We start from the raw sequence: 25,559 nt of genomic DNA, 5'->3' as shown, positions 1-25,559 counted from the left end.
TAAAATATTAAAAATAAATTTTGTTAATAGTGAGCATTTAAATTAACATATAGATAAAAAATATTTTTCTAGATAATAGGAATTCTCATATAAATGTTGGTTGAAACATTATTAAAATTTCTTTTATTTGTATAAGTGAGATTAATTTAATTGGCATTTATGCTATTCTTATTTATATTTAGAAGATCATGGATTTGAGATGCCAAAGCGATTTAGATTTTAAAATATCAATAAAACAATTCTTTTAACCATTTGAGATTGATTTTTCATGCACTTGAAACATTTGTCATATAGATAGGAATCTATAAAGTCATAGGAGATGCTCTAAACCCCCAAAAATTTAATTTTAAAATATAAGTTTAGACCAATTATAAATACAAAGAAATTAAAAAAGCTCTATATGTTAGAAATTTTAGTTTACTATTATCATGTCAATATTATAAGAAATTTAATTATTATATATATATATAACATAAATATTGTATTATAAATGCAACAAATTATATATGTATATTATCAATCATATATATTAAGACATTGATCTATAGCCCCATTTTCACTTTGTCGTGACCAAAAACAAAAAATGCACATCTGAATTCTCATACAAGCTTAGGAATGATCGTCTAGTTTCTGCTTTTTGTGCTTACAGCTGATAGCTCAGTTAATTTGAGATCAACAAAATCAGATTTATAACCCCAAAAAATAAAATAAAATCTAAGATTACATAAAAATATTAGGCCGCATAACTGTGCCGCGGCAATAAGTTAAATTTTCAACGAAAACAAATTAATTCATTAGGTTTAATTATAAACTATATTATGGTTACTATGTTATTTACAACTATATATATATATATAAATATAATTAAACTCGATGTAAACTTGGATTAGTTGTAAATTGTACCTTTCTACATGCATTGTTTATATCAGGAGTAAGATCCAACATATGTGCCACAGAGGTTATATATAAAGACAGAAATCAAAGTGAAAAAAATTAAGCTGTTTTATCATTCGTATAGGTCGTTTATTACAATGGATTTGGCAAGGATTTTAGATCTTGCAATAGCCAAACTTCAAAGATGTTAGAAAAATACTAAATTAATATGCCAATTTTTGTTTAAACAGGAAACAAGTTAATGCTTCATCCTGGAAGCAAGAAAGTGTTTTTTTTTTTTTTTTTCCCCTAATAATTAATGACCCAAAAAATAAGGTATATTGAGAGAGCTCCTTCACTTTCACCTCTACCCTTAAATTTTTTTTTTTTTTCCTAATGATATCCAATGAGAAATCACAAGTAATAATAAAAATGCTACGTGCATTAAGTTACATGACACAAAATAATGTGCCACTTATTTATCAAAATAATAATAATAATAATGTATCACTCTTTTATTGGCCGTTATGTATATATATATATATGTGGGTGTGTTTGTGTGTGCGCGCGCACGTGCGTGAGCACATTCTATGAAATACTCATATTTTCTTTCATTTATTGTTTTAAAGATTCATTAATTATATTTAGATTATATTAATGTAGCAATAAAATAATAACACATTATATTTATCAGATTACTTAATAAACAAATTGGTGCTTGTGGCATTATTGTTAAGATAAATTGCAAAAATTCAACAATGATCCTATGTATATCAAGTTGTTTACCAAAAATACTTACCAAAATGGCAAATTGATGTGTAATTATTTTATTGGTAAAAATTAATATAAATTAAATATGAATAAATAAACTTTTAAAAAGATAAATAAAACTAAATACACAAATTAATAAAATAGCACACTTGAGTTGCTAGGTATCTTGGTACCTATAGCCTTTTGAAAATAGTAAAATACACAAATGCCTCGTATGCTTTCAAGTTTGTTTTTTTCTTTTTTCTTTTTTTTTTTTTTCTTTTTTTCAATATAAACCTCATTTTTTAGAATTGGACATTCGCCTTTTCTTCGCCTTTTCTAGTTTCATTTACATATTGCCTTATTCCCTTACACTATGTTTGGATTGATGAAATATAAGGGAAAGGAGATGAAAGGAATTAGTTCTCTTACTTGGATGGCTAAAAATGAGAAGGGGGGGGCTGCTGGTTGGGGTTGGTTGGGTGAAGTGAAGGAAAAGGAAGAAAATGTTTCTTTTACTTTAAATAGTTCAGTTTTCCACCCAAAATTAAGAGGAAAATGAAAGAAAAGAAAAATGTTTAATGAAACTTAATAATTTATCCAAACTAGTCTTGTTAGTATATGATTGAGATAAGGTAAATATATTATAAATCTCTCATATTTTGCTATTTTTAATATACATTTTTATTATGAAAAATATCGGTATAACCTCCTCACATTTCAATTTCCTTTCAATATAACACTATTTTTTAAAACTTTTACTGCTAAAGCTAATATTTGACCTATTTACCCTTCATTTAATGAGATTCTTTTACTTATTTTTAAAGATAATGAATAATGAAAATTAATCTATAAAAATAATATAATCAAACTCATAATCAACTTTTTTTATTTTAAAAAAATAATTTCAAAAGTTTTAACTCTGTTTAAGACAATCATGCTTGTTATTTTATTTTATTTTGATAAACTGAAGAAGGGGTATTTAAACACTAATATTTTAACGATTTGGCAATTTTATAGGAAATATGTATATGTATTTATATGTTTGTTTGTTTGTTTGTATGTATTTGTATATGTGTATGTATGTATATATATAGAAGTGAAAAAAAAAAAAAGGGGTCAAAGCTAGGATATATTTAGGTCAAATGGTGTTATATTGAAATAACAGCAAATTAGGAGGTGCTATAATGATATTTACATAGATATTAGTTATAGAGGATATTTTTGTAAATTAGATAGACTTTATTAATTATTTTTTCATTTTTGTTTCTTTTCCTCTCGTTTCCATTAAAATTTATCTAAACAACAATTATTATCATTTCCTTTCTTCTTTTTTATTTTTCTCTTTAAACTTATCATTTCTTTTCCTTTTTCTTCTTCAATCCAAATATAATGTTAGTCAAACTTTGAAATTTGATTGTTAACGTGGTTTTTAATAACAAAAAAATACTCCCAATGTAAAATATTGAAAGTAAAAATTATTATTCTATCCATCTAGAAATTAATTATAAATAAGTTTATTTGTATCCATGGAAGAACAACCTATCCGTAAAAATCACTATTTCCTTAAGCAAAGATTCAAATTTAAATCCATTCATCCCAACACTATATATACATATATATATATATATATATATATATATATATATATATATATATATATATATTTAAAAAACATTAGAGTAAACTATAAAGTACCAACTTTATAGAAAAAAATATTATTTCACTATGCTAAACTAGTAAACTAGCTACACTAATTAAGCAATGCTGTTAAAAAAAAAAAAAAAAAAGCATATGCAAAAAGAAAGCCACAAAGCTGAAGATAAAGCGTAAGCTAAAATTCTAAAAATATACAACGTTTTCACAAAACATGCATCGCTTGATAATAACAATAAGCAACACTTTTTTTTAGCATCGTTTGTTTAACAAATAAAAATATTAGCGACACTTTTATAAACAAAGCATCTGCTAAAATGATTTATATATGGCGATGCTTTTATGATGAAAGCATTGGCTATTATAATTTTATCTCATAATTTATAATTATTTTATTTAATTTTAGCAGAGTGAAGAAGAATAAAGATGCTAAAAAATTAGATACAATATTTTTATTTTATTTATGAATAAAAAATGTTAGGCGATACTTTTGTAAACAAAAGCGTCGATTTTTATATGTAATTTTGCTACATACATTTTAAATTTTATTTAAATGTATCTAAATATTGAATATATTAATTATCTATATGAAGCAAAATAATTTTACTTTAAATAGTTCAGTTTTCCACCCAAAATTAAGAGGAAAATGAAAGAAAAGAAAAATGTTTAATGAAACTTAATAATTTATCCAAACTAGTCTTGTTAGTATATGATTGAGATAAGGTAAATATATTATAAATCTCTCATATTTTGCTATTTTTAATATACATTTTTATTATGAAAAATATCGGTATAACCTCCTCACATTTCAATTTCCTTTCAATATAACACTATTTTTTAAAACTTTTACTGCTAAAGCTAATATTTGACCTATTTACCCTTCATTTAATGAGATTCTTTTACTTATTTTTAAAGATAATGAATAATGAAAATTAATCTATAAAAATAATATAATCAAACTCATAATCAACTTTTTTTATTTTAAAAAAATAATTTCAAAAGTTTTAACTCTGTTTAAGACAATCATGCTTGTTATTTTATTTTATTTTGATAAACTGAAGAAGGGGTATTTAAACACTAATATTTTAACGATTTGGCAATTTTATAGGAAATATGTATATGTATTTATATGTTTGTTTGTTTGTTTGTATGTATTTGTATATGTGTATGTATGTATATATATAGAAGTGAAAAAAAAAAAAGGGGTCAAAGCTAGGATATATTTAGGTCAAATGGTGTTATATTGAAATAACAGCAAATTAGGAGGTGCTATAATGATATTTACATAGATATTAGTTATAGAGGATATTTTTGTAAATTAGATAGACTTTATTAATTATTTTTTCATTTTTGTTTCTTTTCCTCTCGTTTCCATTAAAATTTATCTAAACAACAATTATTATCATTTCCTTTCTTCTTTTTTATTTTTCTCTTTAAACTTATCATTTCTTTTCCTTTTTCTTCTTCAATCCAAATATAATGTTAGTCAAACTTTGAAATTTGATTGTTAACGTGGTTTTTAATAACAAAAAAATACTCCCAATGTAAAATATTGAAAGTAAAAATTATTATTCTATCCATCTAGAAATTAATTATAAATAAGTTTATTTGTATCCATGGAAGAACAACCTATCCGTAAAAATCACTATTTCCTTAAGCAAAGATTCAAATTTAAATCCATTCATCCCAACACTATATATACATATATATATATATATATATATATATATATTTAAAAAACATTAGAGTAAACTATAAAGTACCAACTTTATAGAAAAAAATATTATTTCACTATGCTAAACTAGTAAACTAGCTACACTAATTAAGCAATGCTGTTAAAAAAAAAAAAAAAAAAGCATATGCAAAAAGAAAGCCACAAAGCTGAAGATAAAGCGTAAGCTAAAATTCTAAAAATATACAACGTTTTCACAAAACATGCATCGCTTGATAATAACAATAAGCAACACTTTTTTTTAGCATCGTTTGTTTAACAAATAAAAATATTAGCGACACTTTTATAAACAAAGCATCTGCTAAAATGATTTATATATGGCGATGCTTTTATGATGAAAGCATTGGCTATTATAATTTTATCTCATAATTTATAATTATTTTATTTAATTTTAGCAAAGTGAAGAAGAATAAAGATGCTAAAAAATTAGATACAATATTTTTATTTTATTTATGAATAAAAAATGTTAGGCGATACTTTTGTAAACAAAAGCGTCGATTTTTATATGTAATTTTGCTACATACATTTTAAATTTTATTTAAATGTATCTAAATATTGAATATATTAATTATCTATATGAAGCAAAATAATTTATCTACCCATTAAATTTAATTTATTTGATTATAAATCTAAATTATTAATTTTTAATGTTTTAAAATAAGATAATATAATTAATTTAAATTTAATAAAGAACAGGCTATGTTTTAAAGACCAAAAAGCGTCACCTATGCACTTTTTTTTTTATAATAATTTTGTAATTTTAATAATTGTTGTGTTTGTAATTTTAACTAAATTATATCAAATTTTTTGCAATTGTAACTTAATTATTTGTTAAACTAATAGAATATAAATTTTTATGTATGATATTAGGTGACGCTTTTAATAGCAATAGCATCACTTATGTTCTTTATTTTTTTAAAAAAATTGTTTAATTTAAAAATTTATTCGTATGTATATAAATATATCTATATATATATATATATATATATATATAAATTAAGAAATAAGTGGTTAATGAAATAACATTGTACATAGGATTAGAGCTTGAGATATCTGTGGATACTTGACTTGTGAAAAACTGAGCAGAGCAGTGTCTCCATTAGACAGTACGGGTATTGTCACTTTGTTATCTGTTTTGCAAATTAAAGACTTTATGTTGATTTAATATATGCATTTAAAAGGTTAAATATAGTATGTGAACATCTTAATAATATAGTTTAATATACTAATTAGAAATATGAAGAAACAATTAACAAATTTACTTTTTGTAAAAATATTTAAAGAGTAATGGGGAACGCTTTTGACTTAAAACGCATCGCCTATATTGTGTGTTTTTTTAATATATTTTTGCAATGTTAACTAATTGTTATGTTTGCAATTTTAACATAATTTTTGTTAAATTAAAGATCTGAAATTTTTTTAAATTTCTAAACATTAGGCAACACTTTTTTTTTTTGGGTCAATATTAACTAATTTTTATGTTTGTGCAATTTTAACTTACTTATTTGTTAAATTAAAGGACTTGAAATTCTTTTTTTTTTTTTAATTTGTAAGCATTAGGTGATGTTCTTTTTACTTAAAAAGCGTCACCTATGTACTTTTTTTTTTTTTTTTGGGGCCAATGTTGACAAATTTTTATGTTTGTAACTTTAAATTAATCTTTGCAATTTTAACTTACTTGCTTGTTAAATTAAGGGACTTGAATTTATTTTTTTTTATAAAAAATTTGTAAGCATTAGGGGATACTTTTTATATAAAAAGTGTCACCTATTTGCTTTTTTTTTTTTTAAATTGTAATTTTTGTCAAGACTTATTCATATGCATATAATTATGAATATATATATATATATATTGAGGAATAAGTGGTTAGTGAATTAGCCTAGTACATAAGTATGAGATATCTGTGAATATTTGGCTTGTAAAAACCTAATGATATAACATTGTGTCTATTAGGCAGTTCAACAGCTGCTTTCATTTTGTTATATGTTTTCTAGAACCAAAAATTTTATGTTGATTCAACAACTGTCTTTAAAAGGTTAAATATATTGTTTGAAGATTTTGGTAATACAATTTAACATATTAATTAGTAATATAAAGCAAAAATTGACAAATAAGGGGTACAAATGACCCTCTTTTTCATAAAAAGCTTTGGCTGATTTGTTTTTTTTTTTTTTTTTTTTTTTTGGGGACAATGTTAACTAATTATGATGTTTGCAATTTTAAATTAGTCTTTTCAAGTTTAACTTAATTGTTTGTTAAATTAAAGGACCTGAATTTTTTTTTTCAATTTATAATCATTAGGCGATGTTTTTTTTCATAAAATTATAATCATTAGGCAACTCATTTGCTTCTATGCTTTATACTCGTTCCATTTATCCATCACCTATGACATCTTCAGAGGTATTTTAACCAAAAAAAAAAAAAAAAAAACTTGACATTTATATTTAGCATTTATATATATGTTTAAATAAAAATATTTTTATTAATTTTGTTATGTTTATGTTCAACTTGGTTATCATTATTGCCATAAGAAGTATATAAATATATATATATATATATATATATATATATATATATATATATTCCCCTATTAATTAGTTTTTCTAACTTTGTTTGTACTGTAGGGTGTTAAATGCAATCTTGTATAAGGTAGTGTTGCAAATATAGTAGCACGTGATACTTTAATCTCGACGGATGTGTGCTATGATGCTATGCTAGGTGCTCAAAATTTTAAAGTCATCGTCGATGAGGTGATTGATGGATTTGCCTCTTTGCTTGTTCCGTTCTTTGATATCAGACGTGCCAGTAATGTAGGAGGATTTGTTGCATGGTCCAGAAATCTTGTTATTTTACCATCGAATTAGGTACCGTTTGATGCAACTATATATAATAATTTATATATATATATATATGTTTTAAATAATTTTGTTTTTGTTACACTAATATTTTGTTTGTTAATATTTATAGGGAAGTTTGAAGAAAACACATATTGAGGATGATCAAGGTAGTGATGGTGATGCTTTAATAGTTATCCCACCGATCCGCGAGTTGTCACGTCGAATCAAGGATGTTAAGAGCGATCATTTATGAATATTTCGTATGATTGAAAGAACCGTAGGCTATGAACAACATTTGTGCATATCGAAAAACGATGTAAATGAGTTTTGTTACATGAAAAAACTACCTTCCGAATGTATCTTGTTCTACATAAGGTAACTTAAATTTAAATATGTTTATATTTAATTTTTCAATTCAATTAACTATAAGTATTATTATAAAAATTATATTTACTTGTAATTGGAATATGCAAGCACTTATTTAATGAATTGATAGGCACACGAGCTTAAATGAATTATTGTTTTGTTCATTTTGCTGCTATTGCACCAGTTAGTCATCCAAATCCTTATGAAAGAATGATAAATATATTGAGTAGATGGCAAGATGTAAGATAATGTCATCTATGGTTCTTTCAATACTATGCGAGTTATGTTGTGTTAAGTTATAAAATATTTTGTTACATCATTAATTTAATCAAATCACATATTAACTAATAATTTATGGGTGCTTTAAGTAATCATTGAATGTTAGATATTGTTAATTTCTAGCGAGTCGTAATATGGTTTTATGACTCATTAAAAAATTAAATTTATAAGGACTTTAGATCTTTACTAGATGAGTAAGTTAATTAACCAATCTTGTATTTAAGTAATTGTATAATAACTTTTCATAATATTAAAATTATTATACAATATTTATATTTGTATAGTGCTTTAATTTACTAATTTTTTATTTAAGTAATTGTATAATAACTTTTCATAATATTAAAATTATTATACAATATTTATATTTGTATAGTGTATTTTTTGCATGAAAGACACCTGAAAAATGCTTCGATAGCAAAATAATACAAAGCTAATTATTAATTATTAGTTGGTAATTTTCATACTTGTTATCTTACACATGAAGTACTTCTTATCAAATATTACATTTAAATTGATATTTTTAAATTTAGACTCCTAACCAGTCTAGGAATACCAAATATAGTAATTATATTATGATGATAATGAGGAGTATTATGTACCTTGGGAAAACTTACAAACAATGGTAATTTTAACATTTTCATATACTTAATTGCTTTATAATAATTAACATTTATTTATTTATTATACGTGTTAACATAATTTTTTCATGTGCAGTATGAGGTTGTAATTTGGTCTTAAGAAAATTTCAACCAACTTAGACCTGAATGGGCATCAATTATATGATCTCAAGTCTTTCATCTCTATGAGTATGATGGTTTAATTGTTTTTATTTATATATAACTATATTTTAGTTAAGTAAATTGTGAAAATATTACATGAGTTAATATTTCATTTATTTGAAATATTATTTTGTTATGCAAATATTTATTTTAATTTTATTGTATATTAATTATTTTGCATGAAGCTCTATTAAACAATCTGAATTTAATAAAATTAAAAACACTATTCAAAATTCAAAATTCAAAAAAAAAAAAAAACAAAAAGAGGGAATATGCAATGCTTTATCAAAAAAGCATCGCCAAAAGGTAGAAAAACCGACGCTTTTCAATAAAAGCGTCAGCTATTGTACAATCTTTTTGCGAGCTTTCTTAAAAAGTGTTAGCTATTTTATGAACTTTTAGCAATGATATTTTAAAAGCGTCGCTAAAAATGAAAGAAAAGCTGACGCTTTTCAAAAAAGTGTCACTAAATGATCAAACAATAGCTAACTTTTTTTCTAAAAGCGTCACTAAAAACCCAAGCAATAACTGATTCTTTTTTAGAGAAACCGTTGGCTTTTTTTAAAATTTTAGTGATTTTTTTAAAAAAATATCAGCTAGTATTGAACATTTAGTAACGCTTTTCTAAAAAAGTATCGGTTATTACTGTACATTTAACGATGCATTTTCAAAAAACGTTCATGTTTGTAACAAATTTAGAGATGCTTTTTATTAAAAAAAAGTGTCGACTTTTCTTGACTACTAGGTGACACTTTTCATGGTTTTTTGTTGGTAATTTTAGTGACATCATATAAACGACACTTTGAAGCATTGGTTTTTATTTTGTACGACGCATTAATTGTATTTCTTGTCATTGCAATTTTTATAGTGCTTAAATTTGCTTAGTCTCATATATGTTTATTTGTATACGTTAATTGAAGGGAAAAATACACAAATTACCCTTGTATTTTTTTACTTTATTATTTTACATTGAGGTATTTTTATCATTATAAAAAATTAACTCTAGGGCATTACAAAATTTCAAAGTTTTCCTAAAGGAGTAAGACTGCAAAAAAAAAAATTTGAAATTATATGGAGTATGTGCAATTTAAAAAAAAAAAAAAATAGAACATGTATATGGAAAATTTTAAAACTAAAAGGAGATTTTATGTTTTTACCCTATTGAAAATTAGAGAGAGTAAGAAAGTATAAAACTAAAATAAAATAAAATAAATGAGAGGTTGTGGTAAGCCGAAAGTGACGTGTATAAATGTTGCCGAATCTCCTTCCCAAACTACATGTGTCTTCTTAGGCCCTGGAAGGGGCACAATACTTTTATATAATATGTGTGTGTGTGTGTGTGTGTGTGTGTGTGTGTGTGTGTGTGTGAGCGTTGGTCCTATGTATGTATATATAAATTTAATTACATAGTTATAAGTCCGTTTGAGAGGAATTACAAGAGAAAAAAGAAAAGGAAAAAAATAATAAAAAATTCTAAAATCGACTAACCCCATTTTAGAGTGGTTTCTGGATGCAAGAAACCAAAAAGTAGCTAGATGTGAAAAGTATAATGAATTAGTGGAATCGCATTCTCCACAAACATATATATATATATATATATATATATATATATATATATATATATATATATATATATATATATATATATGTTATATATATATACGATATTTACTTTCATATATTAATATCCTATGCGGGATTTTTCAACTTATGAATTGTGATCCTAATGTCGGATAATGATGCCACGCGGTAGCAGTAACTTCAATGCTTTACATGTTAGCCATCGCCATCTTAATTTGTCTTCATTTTTCATGCGTCTCATCCGCTTATCACTGAAAGAAAATTTTGTGAATACATGCATATTATATATCGATAATTACTAGCTTTATTTATAATCAATATACTAAAGTTATCAGGATTGTAACATGTCAATTCTGAAAAAAGAGAAAGAAAGTATACATTCCAGTATTGAAAAAAATCTTTGTTTTGCTACATATATAATAATTGGACATTTTAATCAACTAACATAAAGAGTATAATTGGATCATTAATTTAACTCAAAACCATATATGTGTGTGTGTGTGTTACGTTTATCCAAAAAAAAGAAAAGAAAAAAAAAATACTACATTGCAGGCACATATATGGAATGTGTGGAATTCACAATTAATTTGTACTAAAAATAAGAAGTGCAACATATATATAATATGGAGATACCCTGTTGGATGTGGGGAGTAGGGATATATATTAGCAAAATTAACGAAGTCATAGATACTTAAACCATTATATGAAATTAATATAATAAAAAATTATAGAGTGCATGTAAAGATATCTCCAAAGAGAATGGATTCACATTTGTACCGGTCTAGCATCTTGGTTAATAAAGCCAGCACAAGACCCACCATTATTTTCACTATGCTAGTATTGATTCCTCCTTTATAATTAGCACTTTTGCTGTCTGTCAACAAATCATTATTAATAAAATCTATTTGCCCAAATGATAATTAGAATTTGTTGCATTTAAAATATATATTTAGAAATGTTTGTTTGGAATTGTCTCTAAGTTTATTTATTTTGAAATATATGTTGATATGAATATTTTTAAAATTAATTAAAAACTTAATATAAGAAAGTGAATCTTAAATTGTAACCTTAAACTATTATATTAGAGCATTTTCAATGGATCTTTCTATTGGAGTCTATATAGTATTGATTTTGGAAATGTTCATTCTAATATGGTATTTTCTCTATTTAATAGATGATATTTTAGACAATTTCTCTTCAATGAATTCTGTTTAAAATATCCTGAAATACTAATGTGTAATTTTTTATTTTAAAATCATATTTAATTAAAATAACCAACAGCATACATAGAAATTATTTTTCTTTTAACAAAAATCATTAAAAAAAATATTGATTCAGTCTATTTAATAGAACTTTTATAAATAAACAGCATCCTTTATATCTTATATTTATTTTATTATCACATCAACTTAAAAAAAAATATATAAACCATTAAAAAATATTTTTTTAAAATTTTATCTATTTATACGATGTATTAAAATATTTCTAAACAGATAGAGAACCATTAGATATACACATAGCAAAATAAATTCTAAAATGTATAGGTGTGTCAGTGTGTGTTAGCAAATGTTATCCATGCAGAGGAATCCAAGGGTGGAAAGAATCAAACACTCTTCCGCGGAGACACGGAGCCGCCCCCACTCCTTCTCAACCCCAGCTCCTTGGAACCCACAACACCCTGTGTGTGTGTGTGTATGTGTGTGTGTGTGTGTGCGCGTGTCTCTCTCTCTCTCTCTCTCTCTCTCTCTACCGACCTTTCAAACTCTCTTCCTAAACCTTGACCTTAACAACTTGACCCCCACCCAGTTAAATCAATCTTAAACTAACCCTGGTTAATCTCAATCATCTTCACAATCTCTCTCTCCACTGATTGTCTCCGCATGCACAACACAGTACACTCTCTCTCTCTCTGTCTCTGTATTATTTATATATATATATATATATACCCACATAATAAACACCCAAGGCTCAACGCTCTTATACTCTCTCTTGCTCTTTTATTTCTCTCTTAATCTTATAATATATATATATATATATATGTTAAAGTGCTGCCAGCCGGAATGAGCTGCAGCGGTTGCCGGGTTCTTCGAAAGGGCTGCAGCGACAACTGCATGCTTCGGCAATGCCTGGAATGGATACACGGCCCACAAGCCCAAGCCCATGCCACTGTCTTTGTTGCCAAGTTCTTCGGCCGTGCCGGTCTCATGTCCTTCATCTCCGCTGTCCCCGAGTACCAACGACCCGGTGCCTACTCTTTAATTCTAAACTTTCTTTATATATATATACTCGAAAGAAGCGTGTATACATATATATATATATATACTCGAAAGAAGCGTTCTTATGTTTTTTTTTTTTTTTTTTGGTCAGATTTGTTTCGATCTTTGTTATATGAGGCGGTGGGACGGACGTTGAATCCGGTGAACGGAGCGGTGGGGCTTCTTTGGACGGGGAATTGGAAAGTCTGCCAGTCAGCTGTGGAAACGGTGTTTCGAGGCGGCGAGTTGGGCCCACTTCCGGAGTTTATGATCGGAGCATCAGCTGAGTCAGAAAACGCCTGTTCGGAATTCTATCAGAACGACGTCGGATACGTTACGGTTACACGAACCAAGAAAAGGCCGTTGGATGAGGTGGCGGAATCGCAGCCACCAACTGATGATGATGAGCTGGATCTGTGCTTGATGACGAGGGCGAAGCCAAGAGAGGCCACACCGTCCGACAAGTCCGAAACGACGTCGTTGAGGAGTGGTTCGGCTGACTCTGGTGTTGAAGGAGATGGAAGAAAACTACTCAGATTGTTCATATGACGACGGCGAAGTCAAGTTGTTTTTTTTTTTTTTTTTTTTTTTTTAAATATATTATGTAGTTCTACTTGTAGTTTTATTTTATTTAAAAAAAAGAAATTAGGTCATTTATATAAAATCCAAATTTCATATACCAAAAATTTTAAGAATAAAGGCAGAAGAGAAAGCGGTGCAAATAAATCTAATATTTCTTACGAAAAAAAAAAAGTTTTGAATTCAAATATATCTTATTATTAGCCGATAATAATATTTTGGGGAAAATAATATATAAATTAAAGAATGCTTTCTTACTGGTTTTACCCAACAAAAAAAACGGAGATTAATTGTTTGTAGTTTTGGTTGCCTCCAACATATGCGGTGGCTCATCCACTCGTAAATCCTACGTGTCGCCGCATCACACCACCAAAATCATTGTACCCAACTCCGACCTTTTGCCCCTTGACCCTTGACCTTTCGGTGGTTGTTTTTGTTGTCCTTTTTGTTTTTTTAAATAATAATAATAATAATAATAATAATCAACTTTTAAATATTATTTTTGTAAAAACAAAAAATTAAACTTAAATATACTTCTTTTTTTATTTTTTAAATAAATATTGAAGATTGTGGGAAATTTTAGACTCCAAATATTTACTCAAACAGACAGTAGAATTACCATAAAAGTCAAACTATCTCTCAGAGACACGCGGGTTAAACAAACTTACTAAAGACTATTTTTTTTTTTTTTTCAATTGTTTGGACGTTAATAACAAGCAACTATTGGAACAACAAAGATAAAGATAAAATAAAAATAAAAAATAAAAAATAAAAAAATAAAAAGATAAAGATAAAATAGAAGAGCTTGGTGTGTTTGGGACCAACATGGAAACCAATTCGAGTGGTTGACATATGCAGTCCTCGGAAACGATAAAAACCGACAGTTGGTCTTTGCAGTTATTAGGTAGGGCGGCTCTACATTATCAACATTATTATAAACAACTAATTTAATTAAGTAAAATGATAAATCCAATTCCAATTCTACCATATGAGAAAAACTTTATAATGCCTCACCTCCCCCTCAAATATATATATATATATATATTGTGATGAGAAGTCCTTAAACTATATTGCTAATGAAATATTTAAATTATTATTATTATTATTTTGATAGACTGCACAGGGAACTTGCTAATTTGTTCCATCATTACTCTCTAACTTTTATCCAAAATTTTACTATCATGAAGAATTAAAATGCAATTTTTATATAGTTTAGTGATCACATCTGTAATAAACACTAAAAATGAATTCAAAATAATTTATATATATATATATACATATTATTTTAGTAAAAATAATATTTTTTATCAATTATTATTTAAAAATACTAAGAAATTATTTTTTTATAGAAAATCATGATGATAAAATTGGAAAATTACTTTATCTTTTGAAATATCATTTAAAAAGATAAAAAATTTAAAATATATAAATATAATTTAGCAATAATTTTATTCTTAAAATCAAATGTCATTTGGTAAAGTTTCATTTTACTTCCTTCATTCATTTATTATAAATATATTGTTTAATTTATGGGAATAATTTAAAAGCATTTTTAAATTTCTATGTTGTTGTTTTTAATTTTATATTCGCTTAAAAAATTTCAAACATTTAGTACTCAATTCATTTTTAGATATGATTTTAATATATCCCAATTTATCAAAAAAAGAAAAAAAAAAATATATATATATATATAATATACATATGGTTTTGTATAAAATGTATAGATTTTCTTGTGTCATAAAAAGTTTTTAAATTTAAAATTATCTTTGAAAAAAAATTCTTTTAAAAATATTTTTCTCTTAATTTTTTTTTAATTATTGGAAAATATTAGTTAAAATTTTAATAATTGAAAACCAATTTTTTTGTACTATAAATAAATGAGGTATATAAAAAGAAACTTAACTAAATGGCATTTGATTTTCAGTAATTTTTTAGAAAATTATTTATACATGTTTTAAAATTTTTAATGTTTTTAAAAATATTTTGAAGTATAAAGTACTTTTTAAATTTATTTTCATGATATTCTATGAAAAATTAATTTTTTAAGATTTTTATTTGTGAAAACCATATTTAAAAATATTTATTTAGATTATTTTTAGTATTTGTTGCAAATATGGTTCCGAAAGGATGTAAAAGTTTTAGTTTATACTTTGTAACAATGTAATTTTAAATGGAAAGTTAGTTATGGATTAACTACAGAACAAATTACTTTACCAAAACACTAGAGAACAAATTAGTCAATTTAGGACCAATTTGTCTTAAAAAAAATAATAAAATTTGAGAATGTAAATATAGTCTAGGGACCTACAACTATAACCATGAAGATAGCAGAGACTAGGAAAAATAAAAAACATAGGGTTTGCATTCTATCAAAAAACATAGGGTTTGCCCATTAAGGGGTACCCCAGCACATGCAGGGACGCCTTTTGGTTTGTCTCTCTCAACCGCAATCCACCCTCCGGTTAGATAAACATGCGCTGTCGCTGACCAAAACTCAGTCAAGTCCAACCAGTCAAAATTTGCTTTTGCAACTCTCTAATTTTATAATTTTTTTAAAAAATTAAAATAAAATCTGACTTAAAATAAAAATAAAATAATAAAATAATAAAATAAAAAGGTTCTGAATCTCATGTTTCGGATTTCAATGAAAACAACTGTTAGAATTTTAGGAACCGTCCAACTCAACCTCGAATTTTACTGAATATGCCATCATTTTGCTTACACTGAAAGACAAACTCTTTTTAATAACATAGAACACCAAAAGACATGTGATTCTCTGTCCTGTAAATTGTAAAACATTAAAACCAGGCTATGTCACACAATAGAGACTAGTTGAAGTGAAATAGCAGAATAATAAGAAAATAGGCAAACCATTTTCAGAGCTTTAAATGAAGAATTTCAGAACAAACTACTACTTGATTAACAGAGATCAGGACATTACATATATACATATACATTTCCTTTTTGCCCTCAAGGAAAAAAAAAAAAAAAAAAATACAAGTAGTTGTATACACCTAATTTAGTGAGGAAAAGCCATTTTCTAATATTCTCCACATTACAAAAGATACAATTTTGAGATACATGAGATAGAAGAGACCCCAAACAGGTTATCGAAAAATGCCAAATCAGAAGCCAAAACCAGCTAATTGAATCCCATCCAATTCTGTTCTTATTACCTCCCATGTTTGCATTCCGTCTCCGCCTTCACCTCCACCTACAACTCCACCTCCACCTCCATCTCCATCCCTCTCGTGGTAAAAAGAAAAGCGTCGATGTAATGTTAGCATTCAGAGTGAGTAGTCAAATAAGATCAGTTCTACACATGTGTTGTCAGACCGCTGGTAGTTGGTACTCGATTTAATTGTATTATGTGTGTTCTCAAGCTACAGTCTTTGACCTATTGGAACGATTGAGATAAGTAAATGAAATAGAAGGAAAATTAGGAAGAAAATGAAAGAGAGAACAGTGCAGAACTGAGTGGTCTAGCAGGTAGCTTCACTGACCTGCATGGCCGCTATTGTGGATAAGAATTCTTGGCATTGTTCAAGCATAATGCGCTCTTTTGCAGTCACCTTCACGAGTTCAGCCACCAAGGTGTTGACTTCCTCCACCTGTCAATGCCAAATGGATTAATAAGCTCCCGTTCGGTTGAACTAGTTATCCCAATTAAACTTGGACCATGTTTGTTTTATACAAAAGCTATTTATCAGCAGTTACTCTCCTCCCATCTAACAAACATGAACTAGAATGTTCTGGATAGCAGGTCCTGCATACTAAACAGTATCATGTTCAACTGGTGAATATGAATAATACATGGAGGATGCTAATAGTTGTACTAATTCCTCCAGTAGTATGGAAGGTTCCAGTTAGTTTTGTACTTTTGGGTCATTAAAATATGCTTTCTCCACGATGATCCAAGTTATTGTAAATTCAGAATGTCAGACAAGTTTTTGCCCCATTTTTGTGCACAAGCTAACTTTTCACATAGCTCCCTTAAAACCAGAGATTAAAACATTCTCATCGTCAAAGTTGTCAGAAAGGGCATGCTAAGATAAGGTTTGAAACTGTTTAGAGGAAGAAAAGGAGGATGCCAACAAGAACTTAAACCTTAAGGTTAATAATAATAATAATAGTTTGATTAGCCAACAAATTGAGAATAATTGTTAAATCATGACGACATTTGGTCAATCAATTATTAATTATGGGAAATGAGAAACAAATAAAGTACGTTAAATAGTACTAAAGTGTTTGGTCAACGATAGTCATTGGTTAGTGAAGTCATCTACTACTGTTGTCTATGTTATATTGAACTTAGAAAAATTTTGGGACCCACAGCAAGAACAAAAAAAAGTGACACATTACTATTTTCTAAGGCAACAGATTTGCAATGTTTTAATTATATCAACTAAAAACATTGTTATGGAAAACACTACCTTCAATGAGAGAGAGCATATGGAAGATGCCATTGCCTGCATCACATCAACTGCTGAACTCACAGCATCTTTAAGATTCTGAATGTCAGCCTGAAGTGGAGGATAAAAGAAATGCCAGTTGTTTCAACTTGCAATGATCTCAATGTTTAAACCTAAAATATGCAATTGACTATCTAAGAAGACAGAAGCGTGATAGACGACAACATACCACAGTTTTACCAACAACTGGAAGTCTGAGAGTACTGGCCTTCAAGGCTTCAGTTGCTCCTAGCAAGGAGCTAGAATGATCTCTATCCAGAAGGGACCATTCTTCCAAAAAAGAAATCTACATTGAACAATTAAAACAAACTTCATCAATGATAAAGAAAATAATGTACATAATAAATAAATAAATAAATAAAAAAGTAGCATCAAGCCCATCAAATTGGAATAAAATGAATCATGTTATAATAAAATGACAGAATATGACATAACCTCTACTATTTTTAACCTTTATGAAGACTTATAATTTTTCAGATGATATATTACAAAAAAAAGGACTAAGACCTCAGGAGGATAAAAATTTCTCCAGAAGCATTGGAACTGGATGCTCATACTGAGACATACGCCCACACAAACAGAGTTAGGGACAAAGAAGATGGCTCAGAGCTCCATACATATCCACACCCTAAATATAGGCAGGTTCCCAAGGACTCCTGAATCCTTACAGCCCAACCATCCACTTCAATTGAATAATCAATTCTAGTTTTGCATTTAGAAATCCATAAAGGTTTTAGTTTTCTTTATCAAGTATCTCATAAACCTGTTAACATGAATTACATGATTAGAAATTTTTGGTTGCTCTAGTTCAGAAACTAGAATCGTCAGAAACACAAGAGGAAGTGGAACTCAGTCTTGTCCGTTTGTAGACCGACCATCCTGTTGGGTTAAATAATTTTTAATTTCCATTTACCCCATCCTCTGATGTCTGATATGTTTTCTTTTTTCTCTTCCATCACTCTAAGAGGATGAAATTTATATCATAATTCATAACTAAGTAAATTAATTTGATATATTGATACATCAGTAAAAATATCCTCATCTCTTAGTGGAAGTTTGAAAGATAGAGAATAGGGCCCACTAAAATTTAGAAGTAGAACAAAACATAAAGTTCAATTTTTATTTCTTTTTAGTTTTTTATTTTCATTGGCCCGAATAGACAGCCTGAAAATGCTAACAAGGTTCAACAACTTAGGTTTGACGCTATTTTCCAATTAGATATAATAATATATATATATATATATATATGTGGGATGACTTAAACACGGACACATCCATAACCTAAGTCCTCAAGGATCTTAAAGCAGCCAGTGGAAGTACAATGCTACTAAATATGTCACTTCCATTAAAATCTTCATAGGAAAATGATAAACAAATGGTCTCATGAGTCACCAAATAATAGTGCCCTATGATTATTGTTTAATTTACTTTAGTTAATACAACTGCACATGTTGGAACATTTTAACTTTTGCATATTTCAAGAGCCAAGGGGTTAAATTAGAAAAAAGAAAACTTCAACTTATATAAAGCTCTGAATCTTACTTGTCCCTTGAGGATAGAAGTTAGCTTCAATTTTTGCCTCACCAATAGCAACTTGATCCTTTTAAGAGTGACAGAATGTCGTAGTTCCGAGATTGTTACCCATGCATTCCAGAGATTTTTCTGGTAAGCAACAAAAAAAATTAGATAATTACACCATTAGACTCAACAGTGTAAACATTCAGACTATTTAACTAACTGCATTCATTACATCATACATAGCAAGAAAATGCAATAGGAATTAACTTTTCCCTACCAAAAGCAATAGACACGTGCCAACCATCAAGAACAAAGACTTTAAACATGTCTACAAGCTTATCTCATACCAAGACTTGACTGCATCCGTATTGCATTACTTTTATCTTTTCTTTTGAGAGATAATAAAAGCTTACTGAAGAAAGCAAGAGTAATAAAATTTGAAACTGATAAGATTCTCACCCCACCACCATGGCCAAAAAAATAAAATAAAATAAAATACTCTTCTTTTAATAATAAAGAAATTTCTACAGAAATGCAAATTCAAGTTTGGATTCCCATCCCCATAAAGTTAGCAAGAACCAGCAAAAAAGGGGCATCATCCCAGTCCCTTTAACAAACTTGTTTAGTTCACTGCAGCAATATGGTGTTAAACTGAAACTTTTTACTTTTTTGAAGAAACTTCTACAATATAGCAATGTAAAAAAATACGAACCAAACAAAAATTAGTATCAGTGGATCTTGGCTCAGTTTCACACTCTAGATGGTACAGGCCCAGGAACAGGTACTAACCATCTTGCAGACAAGCCACGGTAATTTGGTTAACACACCATAAAAGTTAAATGCATAAAGTACTATGGCATTTGAAATGAACTAGGAAACACTATTTTAATGTACTCTGGCTTTGGATACTAAAAATAAGAAGACTAAAAATGTGGATAATAACAGTGACACTTCAATGCAAAAATATTCAGATGAACAACAACATTTTATCAAGATCTAGAAATATAACAGTGCACCAACTTTTTCTTTTGTATTTTTCTCAACAACTGAAAACAGATGCAATAACATCATCATTTCATAACCTCTACATGTTTCCTGACAAAACAATTAAATTTAAAAGAGATCAAACTTAAAGATTTGGCATCACTCATAAAACCCACCCCAATTAAGTGAACAGCAAATTATTTGTGAAGCCTGATAAATCGCAAAACTTGCAAGATCCAAGTGCAGTATTTCATTACATTTTTAAGTATTGATGCAATTAGTTAATATGTTATTAAAACCTAGAGTCTGCACTTTATGTTACACATTTTGTTATCATCTGATTATTATATTCAGATCTGATGAGAAGTAGCCTGAGATATGAAGCAACTGAAGAGATTCGCATCTCCATCACTTAATAATAAGACAGTCATGGTGGAAAAAAAAAAAAAAAAAGGCAAGTTTTTACCATCTGGAATAAATTTAAATGTTCAAAGCATCCAATGGTGGAGGTGAGGAAAGAAAGACAGAAATCAGAGAGAGAGAGAGAGAGAGAGAGAGAGGTAAGGGAGAAAGATAGCTGTCAGAGTTGCCTCTGTGTGTGTGTGTGATAGAGAGAGAGAGAGAGAGAGAGAGAGAGAGAGAGTAAGCAAGGGAGCAGATTATCGTAGTTTTCAGTGATGAAATAATTTTTTTGTTATACTTTTCAATACCAGATCTAGTTCACCTAATGCTGCGCAACGTCACCATCTCTATTAAAACTCTCTCTCTCTCTCTCTCTCTCTCTCGCTCTATATATATATATATATATAAATATGTATATATAAGGTTAGGTTTACCTTAGGCTTATAATTTAATCTGATGCAGCAAAGTGAACATCATGTCTAAATTTCTGGTCTAGCCACATTTTGAAATGTTAATACTGAGTTCATTGTGTTTCTTACAATAGAGAATACATCTTTCTTGTCCAACATCATGTATCATAAGTGGAAAGTAACTGATAATTCAAACATCCAGAAAAACTTGAGATCATTTGTTAATTCTTTCGTGATGGATATAGCCTTCCCATCACGACCTATGATAAGGCTATATATTCTTGGTTTTATCTCTACTGCATAGTAACTCAAAACAAAACTTCAATCACCTTAAATATTTTACATCTTGCCTTCAAATCTTTCACTCTATCCACCCTAGAGGTTTTCACTGCACAAAATATACGATCTTAATTTTTATGGTACTTCCCTTTTCTTGCGCCAAGAATCCCTTCATGTTGCAGGGTACGCATTGTCTAATCAGTATTTAAACCAGAAGTATTAAAATGGAATGAAAGAAAATTTCCACATTTCAAAGTTTAAGTAAAAGCTCACAACAAAACAAAGCATATATTAAAATTCAACAAGCAAACAAAAAATTTTCCCACACACTTGGATGAGAACACAGAACATTGCCACTGTTGCAAGAAACAGTGAACTTAGCAAATAGCAGTGGATGAGCATGTACAAGATCATGCAATGAAATGAAAAATGGATTCTGTGTTTCCTAAAATAGAGCCCACATCTTTCTTGTGCAACATCATGTATCATAGTTGGAAAGTAATTGATAGTTCAAACATCCAGAAAAACTTAAGATCATTTGTTAACTCTTTCCTGATGGACATAGCCTTCCCATCTTGAAAACTTTGATAAGGCTATAACACTTGGTTTAATCTCAACGGTACAGTAACTCAAAACAAAACTTCAATCACCTTAGATTTTACAACTTGCCTTGAAATCCTTGACTTCTAGTCTATCCACCCTAGAAGTTTCAACTGCCTACCATATACCATCTTAATGTTTATAGTTCTTCCCTCTCATGCCAAGAATCCCCTCATGTTAGATATTGTGGAGTACACAGTGCATCTACAGTATTTAAATCAGAAATATTTAAATGGAATTAAAGAAATTTTCCAAATTTAGAAGTTTATTTTTTTTAGGTAAAAGCACAGAACAACACATAACAAACAATTCATTAAACCTGAACAATCAAACTTGGGTAAGCCCACAGAATATTGCTACTACTCGAAGAAAAAACTGTACTTAGCAAATAGCAGTAGATGAGCATGTTCAAGATCATACCAGCAAAAATTATGAGCATGCAAGCACTAACTAAAAGCAAGCAAAAGAAAAAGACACTAAAATTAAATCCTTCAAAACTAACAAAGCTACTGTGCTCACACGGCACAATAACCATACCTCTGCATTTAGTTTCTGCACCATGAAAGTAGCATCTGCTCTTGCATTTACAAACCGCCATTGCAAATAACGGTTATACAGAAGTCTCAACATGTGTGCATCAACGATACGATCTTCCCCCATCTTCCCTCTCCGAATATCCACCGAAAAACTGAGAATTGAAGGTGTACTGCCCAAGTAACTACTATTCAAGCTTCCAGCAAGTCCATTTCTCATCCGAGAAGGACTACTTATCCCCCTTGAAGGTGATGATGATGATGATGATGATGAAGATGTCCATAACTTACTTGGTGATGCAGGTCGTGCAGCTCCTCTAATAGGAGAAGCCATTGTTCTAGGAGACGATAATGAGTTATCTCCGGCATACTTTTTAGACCCAACAAACTTCGCCGGAGCTCCCATTCTCGACACCGGACTGGTCGACAATGGCGAACCCGGATCCTGCAACCGCCTCAACCGGCTATTAGTCTCCTGCCAAAACCTCGCCGACACTACAATGCCACGAGTACCGGTGGTCCGGTTCTTGGAAACCCCACCGGAGTCTTGAACCCCTGAAGTACTACCGGAGGAAACACTATCTGTATCAGAAGCAGTAAGATCAGAAGGCAAAGAAGATTCATTCACTGAATTAGCATCTGGGTTTTGCTGAACTGCATTGTTGCTTCCCAAATCCAAGCTAAATCTACCATCAAAAGAAGCTCTTCTGCTTTCATCAATCATAGATTGCTGCAATGCCCGAGCCACAATCCCAGATCCAAACCCATTGGGCTTCTTATCCGCACTGTAATCCAAACTCCTCGACAAGGGATTCGAACCCACTAAGCTACCTTGTCTCGCTCTAGCCGGCCAACGGTGCTGATCGACGGGTTTCGAATTCTCCACCTGATCTCCTCCTCCTGCTCCTCCTCCTCTAACCGGTGTCGACCTCCGCCGTTCAGGCGTAGCTTTTCTGGCAGCGCTCAAACTCGGCGTCGCGGCGGTTTTAGTCTTGCTAATCGGAAGCGAAAACGCCTCCCCTTGAAACGAAACCGACAAACTCCTCGTCGAAGTAACCAAAAGCTTCGCCGCCGCCGAGACTTCACCATTACCACCGGCATTGCCTTGTCTAGACTCAGGGAGAGGAGTTGTGGGTCGAGGCGCCGTCATGGGTCGCCTCCGGTCTACCGATTGGGAACGTTTCGAAGCAGAGGAGGACAAAGGGGTTGTTGTCGAAGAGGCCAAAGTGGAATTGGTGGAGCGAGAGAGCAAAGGGGAAGGGCATCTTCGAGAAGACGAAGAAGAAGATGTGGTGGTGGTTGTTGTGGTGGTAGTGGAAGTAGAGGTGGAAGTTGAAGAAGAAGGGGACATGTACCTGGAAGAGACTTGTCTACCTCTGGGTCTTCTCTGAAGGACGCCATTGTCTTTCTCAGAAGGCAATAAAGGTGGTCTTGAAGGGTTTCGCAGATGGGTCTGGCGGTCTTGTTGGTGTGAGGAAGTTTTGCCGTTGTTCGCTGCTGCTGCTGCTGGGTCAGTCGAAGCTGCTCCAGAAATAGCAGCCACCACCATCATAGGCCTAAAATGGAAAAAATCCTCCTCACATTGCAGAGAAGAAAAGCTTCTTATTTTTTTTCTTAATTCAGTTTTTGTCTTCCACGGCTGAGAAAAAACCCAGCAAAAGCAGATTTAAGATATTGCAGAGGAATGGCAAATCCTGAGATGGGTTTGTTGAAGATTCAGCAATTCTTCCTTTCTTTTTTTTTTTTTGTCTGAAACAGTGAAAGGAGAGCAGTGGCTTGGCTGCGTTGGGTGAGTTTTAGAGAGAGAAAGAGAAAAAAGACGAGGAGAGAGAGAGTAGGTGGAGATGGGTCTGTGAGTGTAAAAGGAGAAAAAACGCAGATGAAATGGGCTTTTTTGGGATTTTGGTTTGTGTGAAATCTTTGGAAAGACGTTATGTTTGATCCACTTACGTTTTTTTTCTTTTTTTAGTTTTTAAAACCTTTTTTATTATCATAATTACTATTTTCTCTCTCTCTCTCTCTCTATTTATTTTTTTCCATTACCAAGTTTCCATTTTTAATTATGACCCAAAAAAAAGTTTCAGTATAATTAGAACCTATCTTTCATATAATTATCTCTTATGTATACAACAATAAAATAAAGGTTAAAGTTTAAATTCTTATATGGAACTATTTGTATTTTTTAAATATTTTTCTTTTTATAATGAAGTGAGACAACAATATTATTCATTTTTCTTTTGACTTTTGTTTTTTGCTTTTTAATTGACATAATATGTAAGGAAAAATATTGATGTATAGGGCCATTTTTGTGCACAAGGAGTTAATTTTCCCACATGTATTATATGCATGAGGCATGAAGTAGTCTATTATACATTTATTTTTATACCTTCTTCTAAACCAAACCCTTGTCATGTTCATAGAAAATTTATCATTTCACCAAATTCTTCAAGAAATGGAAATGAAAGGTCTACCCAATGCTGTTTTCATTAAAATAAATAAATAACTAAAAGTATGTATACTTGTCACATCAATTCAATATGACTATAATTTACATTTGTTACAACAATATTGAGAGTGATATACCAATGCATTATCAAAAAATAAAAAATAAATAAATACATAAAGAGAGAGATATACCAATGCATGGTAGTAGAAGTATAAAGTCAAAAAAAAA

At 29.3% G+C, this 25,559-nt stretch overlaps 2 protein-coding genes across 2 annotated transcripts; one reads left to right on the top strand and one right to left on the bottom strand.

Annotated features, from left to right (window-relative positions):
• The first annotated feature begins 12,655 nt into the window (after positions 1-12,655).
• LOC125424336 (LOB domain-containing protein 37-like) lies at positions 12,656-13,691 on the top strand. Its single transcript, XM_048481496.2, has 2 exons — positions 12,656-13,097; positions 13,221-13,691. Exons 1-2 carry the CDS (start codon positions 12,914-12,916, stop codon positions 13,655-13,657), a joined length of 621 nt encoding a protein of 206 aa, XP_048337453.1. The 5' UTR covers positions 12,656-12,913; the 3' UTR covers positions 13,658-13,691.
• Positions 13,692-16,538: 2,847 nt separating this feature from the next.
• Positions 16,539-24,758, bottom strand: LOC107427013 (QWRF motif-containing protein 2). The gene is made up of 6 exons (XM_048481498.2): positions 22,890-24,758; positions 19,702-19,821; positions 18,329-18,445; positions 18,121-18,210; positions 17,191-17,298; positions 16,539-17,084 (listed from the first exon to the last, which is right to left on the bottom strand). The coding sequence occupies exons 1-6, from the start codon at positions 24,435-24,437 to the stop codon at positions 17,004-17,006; spliced, it is 2,064 nt and encodes a 687-aa protein (XP_048337455.2). The 5' UTR covers positions 24,438-24,758; the 3' UTR covers positions 16,539-17,003.
• Between the last annotated feature and the right edge of the window lie 801 nt (positions 24,759-25,559).

The sequence above is a fragment of the Ziziphus jujuba genome, chromosome 9, assembly GCF_031755915.1.
Source record: "Ziziphus jujuba cultivar Dongzao chromosome 9, ASM3175591v1".
In the NCBI taxonomy this organism is placed as follows: domain Eukaryota; kingdom Viridiplantae; phylum Streptophyta; class Magnoliopsida; order Rosales; family Rhamnaceae; genus Ziziphus; species Ziziphus jujuba.
Note: the sequence above shows the minus strand (reverse complement) of the source record. Positions and strands in the feature narration are given on the sequence as shown.

Coding starts and splice junctions, on each gene's coding strand:
- LOC125424336 (XM_048481496.2), top strand. CDS start 12,914: ATGAGCTGCAGCGGTTGCCGGGTTCTTCGAAAGGGCTGCAGCGACAAC. Junction 13,098..13,220: donor CCCCGAGTACCAACGACCCG/GTGCCTACTCTT, acceptor TTTTTTGGTCAG/ATTTGTTTCGATCTTTGTTA.
- LOC107427013 (XM_048481498.2), bottom strand. CDS start 24,437: ATGATGGTGGTGGCTGCTATTTCTGGAGCAGCTTCGACTGACCCAGCA. Junction 18,211..18,328: donor CAGTTGTTGGTAAAACTGTG/GTATGTTGTCGT, acceptor CCTCCACTTCAG/GCTGACATTCAGAATCTTAA. Junction 17,085..17,190: donor CCACAATAGCGGCCATGCAG/GTCAGTGAAGCT, acceptor TCGTTCCAATAG/GTCAAAGACTGTAGCTTGAG.